Source organism: Urocitellus parryii, unplaced genomic scaffold (assembly GCF_045843805.1).
Source record: "Urocitellus parryii isolate mUroPar1 unplaced genomic scaffold, mUroPar1.hap1 Scaffold_264, whole genome shotgun sequence".
NCBI lineage: Eukaryota > Metazoa > Chordata > Mammalia > Rodentia > Sciuridae > Urocitellus > Urocitellus parryii.
In genome coordinates, this window is record NW_027552552.1 from 68,296 (window position 1) to 82,976 (window position 14,681).

The window sequence follows — 14,681 nt, forward strand, 5'->3', positions numbered from 1 at the left end:
TTTGCTGTCATGATTTACATATGTATTATCAATAAAAATAATGATAGAAAAGGTCTTTATATATTTATCTTAATATTTTTAGAGTATCACTGAATTTCATATGTCTACTTTAAATGGGATTTGTAAAGGTTTTTCCATAATGCTCTGAAGGATTATAGACACATACACAATGCTACTTGAATTCCTGCATCTCAGTTAAAATAGTGAAGGTATACGTAAACCACTTTATTCTTGGGATAGTCAAAGTACATCATGGATCTGGATTCTTGAAAATTCTTAGAGGTTTACCCATAATAACACTCTATACTTGGGCCAACTACAGGTGTAGTCATTGGGTGATAATACCTCTCCTCAACACTCTCCTCAGAGCCTTAGCTACATCCTTATTCCAGAGAGTATAAATCAGAGGATTCAGTGTGGGAGTAATGATGCTATAGAACACAGAACCAACTTTGTCTTGCAGTGGAGTGCGCTGGGACCTGGGCCTCATGTATGAGAAGATGCAGGCACCAAACCAGAGAGAGACCACAATGAAGTAAGAGCTACAAGTGGCAAAAGCATTTCTTTTACTCCCAGCTGAACGCATCTCTATGACACTGTGCAGGATGAAGCCATAGGATGTAGAAACCAGGATGATGGGGAGGAGGAGAAGCACGATGCTACAGATATACACTGTGGTCTCATAGACGGTGACATCACCACATACCAACTTCACAACAGCTGGATACTCACAGTAGAAGTGGTACATTTTCCGAGATCCACAGAAGGGAAAGTGCATCAAGATGACTGTGTGAATTAGGGAGTTCAGAGATGCCCCCAACCATGAGGTGAGGGCCATCATCAGTGCCACCTTCCTGCTCATGAGCACAGTGTAATGCAGAGGATGACAGATGGCAACATACCTGTCACAGGACATGAGAGCTAGCAGAAGACACTCAGCACCACCCAGAGACAAATAGAGGAAGTGCTGGGTGGCACAGCCCAGGAAGGAGATGGACTTGCTGCCAGACAGGTAGTTGGTAGCCATCTTGGAGATGGTTGTGCAGATGTGCATCAGGTCCATGAGGGAGAGCTGGCTGAGCAGGAAGTACATGGGGGTGTGAAGCCCACGATCCACACAGATGAGGAGGATGGTGAGGGTGTTGCCACTCAGCGCAACAAGGTAGACCACCATGGTCAGGCAGAAAAGGAAAAGGTGGGTTGGGGAGTCATTGAAGAGCCCTTCAAGGATGAAGTCTGCCAGAGACGTCTGATTCCTCAGCCACATGGTCCCTTCAAAGTCCCTGGGGAAACAGGGAGTGGAGACAAAGTGTGGTGCCAGAAATATGGGATCCTGTGTACAGGGTGATAAGCTCTCTTGATCCCAGAAAACATTAGTGAAGAGTTTTTTCTCTATTTGTAAGTATCCAGAAACTGAAATTATTGAAATTCATTTTTTTTCAAAACAAGACAAACCTAAAATTTGTCATCACGATCATGGTCATTTGAAATTCCAAGACTCTATTAAGGGCCAGAATTTATGACTATTCTTACTAAATATAGGCCTATGTGTGTGTAATCATGTGTATGATTTGTGTTAGTGTGTGTCTGTGTTTGTATGGTTGTTGGATGATGTTTCCTATTTTACCAGGCAGGTTCTAACAAGAGCAGCTGAACCACTAAGATGTTTCTAGTTATGCATGTAATTGTTATTGGTTGTGTTCCAGAACTTTGGCCTTATTTCTTTGTGGAAGCTGGTTAAGGAGTTGGTATACTGCTGTCATGTTTAAGTCTGATGTGGAAACTTAAAGTCTACAGGACAAACAGTAGAAAGGGAAGACAGTACAAAGCAGGGCAGACAAGAGACAGACGAAATCCCAAAGCATGAGCTGTGACCTCACAAGAGAAAACAAAAAGAGTCAGTCTGTTTGCCTATAGAATTAGGCACTAAGGTTCTTCTTTTTGTATTGGCTCTTTTGAATTCTACAAAATATTAGGGTTTCTTTTGACATAATTAAAAAGCATAAAATAGGCCTCAATTCAGTCCCCATACTTCCCCTTTCCCTCTCCTCCCTTCCTCTGATCCCTTCCCTCTGCTCTTCTGATCTGCTATTTATTTATGTTTTTTTTTAATAGTTACTTGGTTATACATAAAGATGAGATCCATATGGTATGTTCATACAGGCACATTGGAAATTTAGGTCAGATTTCTAATGAAGCTGAATGCACACCCCTAGCCCAGAATTCCAAGAGCCTAAAGGAGAATCCTGGGAAAGATAGAGCAACTGCAGGCCCAGCCACTGCTCCCTACCAGTGAGGTGTGAGCCAGCAGACCAGCAAAAATGTATTAGTACTACAGGATGGCTGCTTCCCTTCTGCCCTCTAATCTCCCAGGAAGCTCCTCTTGAGACCCACCTTAAACAGAAACGATGGATTAGAGGGAATTTGGTGAGATGTAGTTCATCCTAGAAAACGTCACACATCGCAAAGTCACTGCAGTCCATCTTCTGCCCTTTTGGTACACATGAACACCTCCATCAGTCAGGTTAACCTCCAAATACAAAAATGATACCTGTGTAACTAAATAGAATACATCCAGCATGAAGGCAAACACGATAACCCTTTCTCCAGAAGAAAATCCAAAGTTCTTTATTTTGCCTAGGGGAGACATTCATTCCTCTGATACATGCGTTCCCTTTAATATCCTGGAACTTCAAAATTTTCTGGATAATATATATGAAAAATATTCTTATGGAAACCACCCATGGGATAGAGATTCTTATTCAAAAAAGGGTTAACCAGTAGTTTGGATATCAGCGCCTGTTTCCTCACTCAGTCCTGGCATCTGCCCAATATATCCATGAACAAACTGGACATGGCATCAGGGGCAAAGTTTATCCCTGGATTCATCATGATAAACTTACACTCACCGAGGCCAATCTGTCTGAAGCCACTGCTGAATACCCATGGCTAACAGCAAAGACCATCGTGAGTTCCCAACATCGCACCATTCCCTGAGGTGATCAGCCAGCCACTGCATAGCACATTGATGACATTGGACCACATTCAACATGAATGGGACATTCCTTTTTTTTTCTGGACTGGACACTCACCCTTGGTATGGATTTTCCTTCTCTCCTGAAATGCTTCTGCCAGAACTACCATCTCTGGACTCACAGAATGCTTTATTCACCATAAGGGTATTCCATGCAGCATTGCTTCCAGACAAGGAGCTCGATTCACAGCAAACAAGTGTGTAATGTGGCCTGTGTTCATGGGATTTGTTATACTTAACATAGGTCCTCCATCTTCCTGAAACACAGAACCTGATAGAATGGTAAAATACCCTTGGAAGACTCTGCCTCAAGCAACACCTAGGTGGCAACACCTCTCATTGCTGGAGCAATGTCCTCCAGGATGTGATACATGCTCAAGGTCTGCATCTAATTTATGGTACTGCTTCTCCCACAGCAAGAATTCATAGGATCAGACCACCAAGAATTCAATGGATAGAAATGAGAGTGTGTTCTCTCCCTATAAGATTGATGCCTATGAACCACTATCATTTCTGTTGTGCTGCTTTAGAAAACTCTTAGCCACAAAGGGAGAGATTCTTCCACCCAGACACAAAGTGATTCCATTTTCTTATGGAAACAAGAAAGAAAAACTCATTACTACCACCCACTGAATAGAGATTCTTATGCAAAAAAGGGTTAACCTGAACTTTGGATATCAGCCCCTGTTTCCTCACTCAGTCCTGGCATCTGCCCAATAGATCCGTGAACAAACGGGACATGGCATCAAGGGTAAAATTTATCCCTGAGAGTTGAGGGAGCTACTTAAGGATGCTCATTATAGCTGAATCAACAGGTGAAGAAGAAGGTCACTCTGTGGCATGGAGTGATTGATTCTGACTAGGAAGGGAAACTGAGTTGCTACTACATAATACAGAGAGGAAGAGCAAGTGTGACATAGGACATTTTCTCGGTGCCTCTTCAAACTCCCAGGTCCTGTGATGGAGGGCAATAGGAAACTAAAGCCCAAGTCAGGTCACACTGATAAGGGCTCAGATACTTCAGAGATGAAGGTTTGGGTCACCCAACTGACCAGGAACAATGACCAGCTGTGAACCAAGGCAGTATGGACTGTGGAGTGAAATAGGATAGTTATAAACACCAATAATGACCATGTGGACAACTCTCAGGAACACACACTGCCATTTTTTTGCATTTCTTCTTAATGCTGATAAGAATTTGTATATTTATATTACACAAATTAACTGTTTATTTCATTGTCGTCCTCCTATCAAACATGAGGTGTGGATAATACCTAAAATCATATCTCAGTGTTTAAATAACTGGATATAAATGAAGGAGTATGACTCAGTAGAAACAGAATATATTTCACACAAAATGCAAAATAAAGGATTTTTCTCCCTTAATGAGGAAAGGGTTGCTTATTTTATATAATCTACTTTGGAAAAGATGATGATCTCTTAGGTTATACATAGAATAGTCATATCAGATTAGGTAGAAGGATATTTTATGTTTTCTTTATTTGAATAATGAGCAAAATTTTTAAAAAATGCCTGAGTGCTGTGTTGACACACAAAAAAGCAACCATACCTATATCCTGCGTAGATTTGTGAGTCAAAAGGCCAAAAAATGCTGACAAAACTAGGTTTTTCACATTGATTCAGCCACACTTGCCAATCTGCCCTCTCTCCAGTTCTCCCACAAACACTAATCAGAATGAGAAGTTGATCTCCATGGGGAAATTAGACTCAAAAAAGTCATAAACTAAGTAGAGCCTTCTATGACTTCTTGTGTCTTACCTCCTAAATATCTTCCTATGCTTCACATATTCTTAATCACTGATGTACATTAACAGGAAAGAACCACCACCATTGAAGGAAGGTGATCATGACAATTATAGGAGTGAATACCAGTAATTACAAATAATTATGTGAGTATAAAAAATAAACTTCAAAAATAAAAGCAAAAAACACAGAACTTAATGCATTCTGATCAAATTTCAACTCCGCCAGTAAAAACGAGCTCACATTTATGTTTCTTCTGTCCTAGGGTCGCTCTAGGATTATAATGACAGTCATGTCACACTGTTACTTCCTGATCAGCTTCTGTGGACTAAGAGAACAATTTCAACCCTGATGCCCCTGATTACTCCAACCCAGTCAACATGATCTGCATACTTCTTTTCTACCTAATTATAGATACACATCTCTTTCTCTTTCTTCATTAGTTTCTGAATATCTCTATGAACCTCCTTGGTATAAGTTTTCCATGATCTGGCTCTATTCTCTCTTCCTTCCTTAGGCAACCCATTCTTACTTATACCCCTTAAATTATGTTTTTCTCTATCTTCTCAGGAAGCATCCTCCTGTGCTGATGAAATGTCACCATTGATTAAAGGATAATCTCACAATGCCCTAGTTTCTGATAAAGGCTTCTGAACACCTCAAGCCCCAACACTATCTTACCTGCAATTTTCTCTGCAGAGATTTGTGCACAGAAGTGAAATGGATTGAGAAGAACAGTCCTCCCAGCCACACATTGGCTATTGGTCTTCCACAAAAGTACTTGCTGAAGTACTCCTCAGACTCCTCCTCTAACCCTGGAAGCTGCATCTTCTAGCAGAATATCAAGAGAATATTTGTCCAGCTCACTCATCATGGTTTGCACTAATTACCCTAGGATGGAGCATCACACAAACAATAGAACATGGTGTTCTGGGAGCCTCTCAAAATCTGTGTTCATTATTTTGAGCCCTGTCAGACAGATTAAGTAAAACTGAACACATTTAGCCCCTACTAGTTGGGACTTGGTGTGGTGCATATGTTTCCTCTTGACTCTGAACTTATATTTGAACTTCCTTCCATTACCAGATCGGGAGCCTGGGAAATAGAAATGGCCATTCATGTTACCTGAGTAAGGTACTAAACATAATATCAGGTTAATCCTCAATGCTCCCAGAGTCCAACAAAAAACCTCTTTACAGTCTCTGTGGTTTTGATCACTATAGCACCCTCGTCATAGATTTACCCTCATTCCCTAGTAGTAACATACAAGTATGTGTATGTTATGCAGTTACTAAGCTCCTTCCATACCACAGAGATGTTTCCTCAACAGTAATCAAAAGGGGTCAGAAGAGGCCAGATTGGCCTGACCTGAGCCAGTCATGAGGAAAGAGGAGCATACTCCATGAGGGATGAAACATCCCCCTGGTCCTCAGGACCTCTGATGTCAGCAGAGGTGAATAGAAATCTGAAGACCTGATGGCATCAGGGATTCCCACTCAGAAGACACACCAGATGTCTTCTGGGCACCATTACCCAAGATACCAATTAGTCTGTGCAGTGTGCACTGAAGTGAGTATCCCATGGTGCTGTACTTGAAGTTTGTTTGCAGGGGTGGGGGAACTGGGTAATTGGGGAATCTGGTTCTGAAGATAACATGGGAATACTCTCTCTAGGGTCTAGTTAATAAGATAGAGTAACTGTTCCTACAGTCCCTGATTTGTTCTGTTTATTACAGAACCCAGGTCTCTGTAGCCCCTTTCCATGCTACTCTTTTGAGAAGACAGTCTGAGTGTCTTCTTGCCCAGTGGCCACCTTTCTGTTTTTCTCACATGTGTCATATTATAGAAATGGCAGCAGGTAATTTCCACATTCAGTCTTGTTGGTGCTTCAATTCTAAGGACCACACAAAATAGCTTGTCAGGAGAGATAGAAAGAACAGTGCATTTCCCTACATTTCATTTACTCCCATGTTTTATTAACTCACTGCCCTCCTCTCATCATGAGCATATTTGAGCTATTCTTGTTTCTCTTTTCTCAACTCAGATATTAAAATGCCTTGCTTCACTGAGTTTATCTTAACTCTATATCATGGCTTGTTGTTTAAGTAGAGGAAATGTATTATCACTTGCTTCAAAACCTACAGGCTATTACTTGTATCTTGTACTTTCCTTATGACAGAATATAGTTTTAATTTAGGCAGTCTTGGCATTTATATGATTTATTCATTGTTTGAGAAATATTTTATGAGTGCCTGGTGGGTTCCAAGAACTGTACTGATTATATAGTGATTAACAAGCATGAGGGGTCTTTTTCCTCCTTAGAATTACAGACACAACTATGTCAACTTGGGTTAAGGATTTGTAATACAAGTGACATATGACAGAAGGTGTTGAATCTTTTTTTTTTCTTTTTAGTTATGTCTAACATTAGGATTCATTTTGACATAATTACAAAGCATGGATATAATTTGTCCCAATTCAGTCCGTAGTATTTCCCTTTCCCTTCCTTCCTCCCTCTCCCTTTTATTTCTTCTACTCTACTGATCTTTCTGCTATTTACTTTCAGGGTTTTTAAATAGAAACATGTGGATATACATTATGGTGAGATTCCTTGTGGAATATCCATGTATGTGGTATTTTACATATATTCCTATATGTGAAACTTAGTTCAGATTCACTCTGCTGTTCTTCCCTTATCATGTACAATCTCCCCCTTCTCATTCCACCTTATCTAGTCCACTTATCTTACTTCTATTTTGATAGAATCCCCCAGTTTCCTTTAATCTTTTTCTCTCTCTTCTTTTTTTTATGTTGGACTAAAGACAAAGAAAGAAAGAAAGAGAAAGAGAATGAGAGGGAGAATGAAAGAGAGCAAAAGTGAGATAAGAAAGAGAGAACAAGAGAGGGGGACCTGGCAAGAGAGACATTTTGTAGCCAAACCTAATGGGCTCTCTGGGTCTACAAGCTGCCTTGTTGGCATACAGTGATTGTATCACTGTAGTTGCTAAGGGTGTCATCTTCTGCCTTCAGGCAGATCAGGCAGGGGCCAGATGTGGGTTTCCATTATAACAGATGGGTGAAAGTCGAGTGTTCAACCTTGAGTGGGGTTGAGTGTTCAGACTTGAGGCAAACAAGTGAAGCTAACATTTGTTCAGCCTTCTCCGCAACTAACAATAACTGATGCCTGTTACTGTTTTACAGAGGTAATACTTCATGAACACACAACCTAAGTTAATTTGAGATATTAAGCCATCATCTGTAGACAGATAATAATTAAAAGGGATTAAACTAACGGTAAAGGGGCTAAAGTTATGGCTCAGCAGTAGAGTGCTAGCCTTGCATGTGTGAGTCACTGGGTTCAATCCTCAACATTAAATAAGTTAATAAGTGAAATAAAAATATTGTATTATGTAAAAATAACTTTAAGTTATAAACATTAAAGTTAAAACAGAGTATTCTCAGTTTAAGACTGATATAACTGACGTGCTAGATGCTTAGGGTCAAACTTAAAAATTAAGGTTAAAATAAAGGGGACAAGAAAACCAATATTTGGCTCTTGCCCTCTGAGTCAGCCTGAACCCAGGATAGGAGGAAGAGCTTTGCAACTCTGGGCCACATAACATCCTGATAAGGGAGATTAATGAGTACTGGAGAACAGAAAGCCAATGAGTATACATGCTGCAAATGAGGAGGGTCATTAAAAAGGGGAGACATGCCTGATGCTTCCAAGGGAAGCCACATGGTCAGCAAGACCTTGACCCATCCTAATGCAGATGGCACTAACAGAGCTGAAATGTGGCTCACAATTTCCCCAAGAGTGTCCTCCAAGAAAACTCAGCTGACTCTTACCAAGAGGTAGGAAAAAGTTCTGTTTGACCAGCTTGGTCTTAAACACCTAGCAAAAACAGTTAAAAACCAAAGCACAGCCATTCCTGGGCATTTAAAATAAACAACAGTTATTTTAATGTAACTTAAAATGTACACTTGTGTATTCACCCCCCAAAAAAAATAAGTAAGACTGGAGGCAACAAAAGAAAAAAATTTAGGTAAGAATGCCTGATAATAAAAATTGCCAGAGCCAGAAGTTTTTAGTCAGATTAAGGCCTACATATTTCCCTAACCTCATACACAAGTAGACATAATCAGTGTTCGATAGTATAATTATCTACCCCTAAGTAACAAAGAAATCTCTACTGAATGTAGAGGTCATGCCAATAAAGATATTTTACAAAAATCAGATGACATTAACTAACTTAACTAAATGTTGTGTCTACATTCCTGATAATTCTGACAATGTTAAAGATTTATGTCCAGAAAAAGGGCCTTATTAGGCTTTGTTAGGCCTTGTTATGGGGACAATTTCTCAGGTCTTCTACCTCCTAGTAAGCAATAATTAATTTCTGTCATTTTCATAATATTCATGAAAAGATTTCAGATGCTACACCTGCTATTTTGCATTAATCTTATTTCAGTACTCATGTCTTTTTGTTTCTCTCCGAGAAGTACCCACCCCCAGGTGAATTTACAATCTGTTCTTCCTGAACCAGATTTTTACCATGGACTCCTTGACCCTCTCAGTTTCCACAAAGGGACTCCAAACTGCTTGGTCACTCTGCATTGCCCCCTCTCAGCTCGAAGCAGCAAGAATGGTCATCGCCCTTTTCCCTTACAGCAGTAGTAAGTCCCCAATATTAGAGAAAAAATTATGATCAGTATAGATGTTCGCCAATATGTCTAGTTCAGGAAGATGTACCTGGGGAACTACCCCCAAGATCACCCTGGGTGATCTCCCAGAAAGAGACACTTGCTTCCACAACCCAAATTATATGTGGGACAACTCCCTGTTCACCAAAAATTGTGCTTCCCGGCTTCCACTTCAAACTCCTTGTCTAAATCTCAAAACTGTCAATACTCTGAAGTATGTAACCTACTATTTTCAGGGAGAAAAAGGAAAAGAAACTGGGCTTATTAAAAGGCCAGGGCCCACTGATTTATCAACATAGACAGGCTGCCCCCATTTTAGTTCCCCTCCTGGCTGGTATGGAAATAGCTGGATCAGTATACTGCTTTGGGAACTGCAGCTCTTATCACAGGCTCTAAAAATTTTAAGTCCCTCAGCCATCAAATAGATAGAGATTTAGGAGAACTAAAAATGTCAATCTCCAAACGAGAGTTTTCACTAGACTCTCTGACAGAAATAGTATTACAAACAGATGGGGTCTAGATCCTCTCTTTCTAAAACACGTAGGACTTTGTATGGCCCTAGGAAAAAAGTGTTGTTTTTATGCAACCATTCTGGGGAAATAAAAAACAGTTTGGTGCTAGTGAGAAAGAAAAAAAAAATACATAAGAAGCTTCAGGCAATTAGTTCCAAAACCTATTATCATGGTCTCCTTGGCTGACTACCATCATCTCAGACATAGTTGGGCCCCTAGTCCTTCTCCTGATTGGGACTACTATTGGGCCCTGCCTCTTAAACTAGTGTGTAGCTGAGGTCCGAATTTTGGTCTTGTGAGCCTAGTATGGTCCCTTAGACACAGAAGGATGAAAAAGAAACTGAGTTCTAATGATGTGCAAGATTGATATCAAATCTACTAAAACCAGTGGGGAATGTGATAGCAAAAACTAATGTGACTCCATTTTGTTTTGTGACTCCATTCTGTAAAACAACCATGCCAAGTAGAAGGGTCATGACTGGGTCAAGATGTTCTTTTCCTTTTGCTATTGAAACCTTTAAGAATATGGAAGTACCTAATGGGACATTGTTTCTGTATCTAGGGTAACGGGGCTCTGATTCTGTAACTGGGGTGACTGGGATCACTGTGATCGGTTAGGCTTCCCTACACTTGACTGCACTCTCCTGCTTCTGTAACCTGGCTTGCTTGCATTTGCTAGACTCCTGAATATACCTTTTGAGATTTTCAGGCTTATAAGGAGTACCCTTGCAATTGTTCAGGGCTGATCGGGGGAACAGCTTTATGTTCTCATCTGTGGCCACTAGTGTGCTTCAATAAAGGGTTGATGCAATTATATGCGAGTGGTATGGAAGTCAATTTATGAAGCCCTGGGACGAAGCTTTAACTATAACAATATAATCAAATTAAATTACATCACTTCTAGATGGTATAGATTCGTTCTTTCATGCTGGAGTGTAGAGTGAAATAAAAAAGAAAAGCCCAATTGGGTTAGGGGTATTTGTCACCCCAAATATAGATTTCATATTGGGGGTAAATAAGTCTCTTTACTGATGCTAATCTCCCAGAGGGAGGAAAGATCATACAAATGAAAAGAATCAAACCTTCTTAAAATTTCTGTCAGGTATTTTCTGTTCTAGACACTCACCATTTAGACATTTCTGTGAATTTCAGGGTGGGAGAATGGAATTTTAGGAGGGAAGGATGTGCTAGGAGAGGTTCACAGAAAAGAGGGAATTGTTCAGTCAGCCTCTCAGGGAGTCTGAGGGGCTATGGTGCATTGTACAAATGGTTCTACAGCCAGGAGGTCATAGGAATCACTATATGAACGGGTACAGTTCTCCAGAATGTCTTTTTGCAGAAAACCCAGAAGATGGAGAGATAAAACCCAAGGAACCTGGTTTGCCCCAGAATTCCCAAAGCTTGAAAGGGTGAGATTCCCACTACATGTGATAAGAACTTATGCATGAGCTATATATGGTGAATTCTGGTTCATCGCTCTACGTGCAAACTCTGATCCAATCAGATTACCCCTGGGGACACACCTCCTCATGAATCCCCAAACCCATAGTAAAATAGATTTCAGGACAGGGAGAAGCTCAAGCAGTCTGCCTAAAATCAATAGAAAATTCTTAAGTGTTTATAGCAATTTCAATTCCATCATCTATTTTGATCTTCCAAATAGTTAAGGAAAACAGGAACCTGATTAGGCCACCAACTCCAGGCTCCTGGAGGAGAAAAGGCTGGACAGTGACTCACAGATAGAAAAGCATAAGGCTGATATCCAGGAGGACCCGGGTCTCTATGGAAGAATTTGGGGTCAGATTCTTCACCACTTTACTTCATCAGTTTTGAATTCTGTATCTTTCAGCAATATGGGCTGCCCTTTGCAGAACTGTGCCTGCAGAGTGCCCCTTCAAAAGCTACGATTCAGTGAGGCCAGTTTGTGCTGGGGAAGGAGGTGAGGCCAGAAATGAATTCAGTGGAAAGGCCACCTTTGCATCTCCTGGAATTGGAGGGGTCAAGTGTCCTCTTTGCAGTTGGCAAAGAATCATGCACTCTCCTACTTTGACCTTTGTTTGAAAACAGGGACTTACAGATACTTCCTTGGGTAAAGACAATGACTCTGGGGCCTGCAGCTGTACAATGAGTAACTAAAAGCAGGATAAAGGTTGGCATTCTGCCTTCATTTAATATCCTTTACTAACTTAATATTTGTGACTTCTCAGCTCTGCACATAGACATGTTAATAATTTAAGGAGTGCTCATATAAAAACTAGCAATAGATTACAAATTTATCTAACCTATCTTATCCCCCTTGAAGATTGAGGCAAGATTGAAGGGACATTCAACTATCAGCTTTTATAAAAATTTTCTTTTTAGTTGTACATGAACAAAACACCTTTGTTTAATTCATTTTTTTTATGCAGTGCTGAGAGTCAGACCCAGTGCCTCACACATGCCAGTCAAGTGATCAACCATTGAGCCAGAACCCCAGCTCCTCTAGTGTCAGCTTTTACAGTATCTTGTTTCAGAACTCCAGGGTGGTTCTAAGTAGTCTTCAGTCATTGTTCATTTACTTCCAGTTAAGTTAGACCCTTGTAGACAGATAAACACAGGAGTTTATTCCTTCAACATGAGCAATCATCCATTGGGACCTACACTGCTCCTTTTAGGATTCCAGGTCTGGTAGATAAACATCTAGAACAATAAATAAAATTTATTCCTTTCAAGTGATAAGGAGTTCTCAGGAGCCACCTAACAGTGCTAGAAGTGAGATAGTGATCCTTCAGACCTCAGTTTGGACAAGACTGCTTCACAATGCATACCTCTTCCCCACTGTTCCAATTCTGCTTCTATTTAAACCTTCAGGTCATTCCAGCACCCAGAAGATATGACTTAAAACATGGATTCCCTTGTCTTTCTGGTGTGGCCACACTGACTAAAGTTCTTTTCTTGATTTTTGCAATTACTCTTTGGATTTTCTGAGGAGTGTGTGATGTGTGGACAGACCTGTATTTTGTACCTGGCATGGAACTCCTGTAATTCTTTCAATTCTTATTTTGTGGAAAATCAAGAAATCACTGCATAATCAATAATGCCAAAGGTTATGTTATATTATGAGAAACTCACATGAAGCCACTGGCATTAAATATCCTTATATGTTCCTGGATCCTAGCTGCTTGTCTTTTTGTTGTTGTTGTTGTTGTTGTTATAAGTGGACACAACATCATTATTTAACTTTTCTGTGATGCTGAGGATCAATCCCAGTGTCTCATGCATGGTAGTTAAGCGTTCTACCTCTGAGCACAACCCCAGTCATGAGACCTTTGTCAACACAAGCTCCATCTATATATCTTTGCCCACACAGGTTCCTCTGCCTAGAATATTTTTGTGCCTCATAAAAGACCCCTGCTGAGCCTCCAAAAGCCAGCTCTTATAGCACCTATTTTGGTAGAGTCTTTCCTTACTAATCTCAAAGAGTAGGACAACTTATTCCTTGTCTCTTTTCCTCAGGACTCTAGATTTATGCAGGAAAATCAAGAGTTCAAAATCAGCTTCAGAAATGCAGTGATCCTCTAAGCATCATATATATATAAATATATGAATGGTTGTAGAAAGAACTGGTCATTACCCTATGTGCATATATGGTTACATGACTGGTGTATGTCTCCATCATATACAACCAGAATAATAAGAAGTTATACTCCATTTTTGTATAATGTCTCAAAATGCATTCTACTGTCATGTACAAATAATTAGAACAAATAGTGAAGTGTTGGTTATATGGCTCAGTGATTAAGCACCCCTGGATTCAATCCCCAGTACCAAAATAAATAAACAAATAAATAAAAAATAAATGAATAAAGGCTGCACCTCAGTGGAGAGACTCCTCTGGGTTCAATTCCCAATTCAAAACAAAACAAAAACAATCCTCACAAACCAAGAAATGAACAAACCACCACCATCACCACCATCAACAGCATTTATTCCTCAGAAGCAACTTCTGTGATCTGCACTCACTTCCATTGTTGTCCTCTCTACTCTTCTAGCACATTGCTTGTTTCCACCAGTGTTTTTCTGAACCAGATGTTAAGTTTCTCAAGGACCAAGACTGGGTATTATCCACCATTGTAGCCAGATCTCTAGCAGAAGGTTTTACCACTGGCATCAAGAAAAGTTGGCTGAGTTGAATTGGGTGAGATTGTTGTGGTTGTGCATGATCCTTTCTCGGGAATCTTTGGTGACCACTCCATCTTCCTGCTTTGTTAATATACCAAGAAGAGTTGGCTCTGTGTCAGTCACCTTCACTATACTTTCAGGCCATTCTGTATTAATTCTGTTGGGAACATAGCCTCTCAAGGAGAGATGGGACACAGACAAGATGGAGCTGATGGTCCCACCAGTGTGTATTCATGTTGCTGTGCAGTTCCTGAGGGAATATTGCAGTATACAGCAAGTTACCCAAATTTTTGACAAAAAAAGAGATTCATGCTTTCTGGAAAGTCTGCATGTCCCAAACCAATGGATGTTAAAGAGGGGAAAATAAAAACAGCGGCCTGCATGGACACATAGACCTCCAAACCCCTTGGTGCAATGCCAGAGCAGATACAAGGTCTAGGAACACCAAAATATGATTTGAGCTTTTCCTTTGTGATAAGTCAGAATATATGGCCTCATGATTTTTGT

The 14,681-nt window shown here is 40.3% G+C and overlaps 1 protein-coding gene across 1 annotated transcript; it reads right to left on the reverse strand.

Moving 5' to 3' along the window:
* Positions 1–328: 328 nt before the first annotated feature.
* On the reverse strand, positions 329–1,267 carry LOC113177270 (olfactory receptor 2AE1-like). The gene has a single exon (XM_077794558.1). The coding sequence runs from the start codon at positions 1,265–1,267 to the stop codon at positions 329–331; it is 939 nt and encodes a 312-aa protein (XP_077650684.1).
* Positions 1,268–14,681: the final 13,414 nt, after the last annotated feature.

What these genes read in the sequence shown, in the direction of transcription:
- LOC113177270 (XM_077794558.1), bottom strand. Translation starts at nt 1,267, where the DNA reads ATGTGGCTGAGGAATCAGACGTCTCTGGCAGACTTCATCCTTGAAGGG.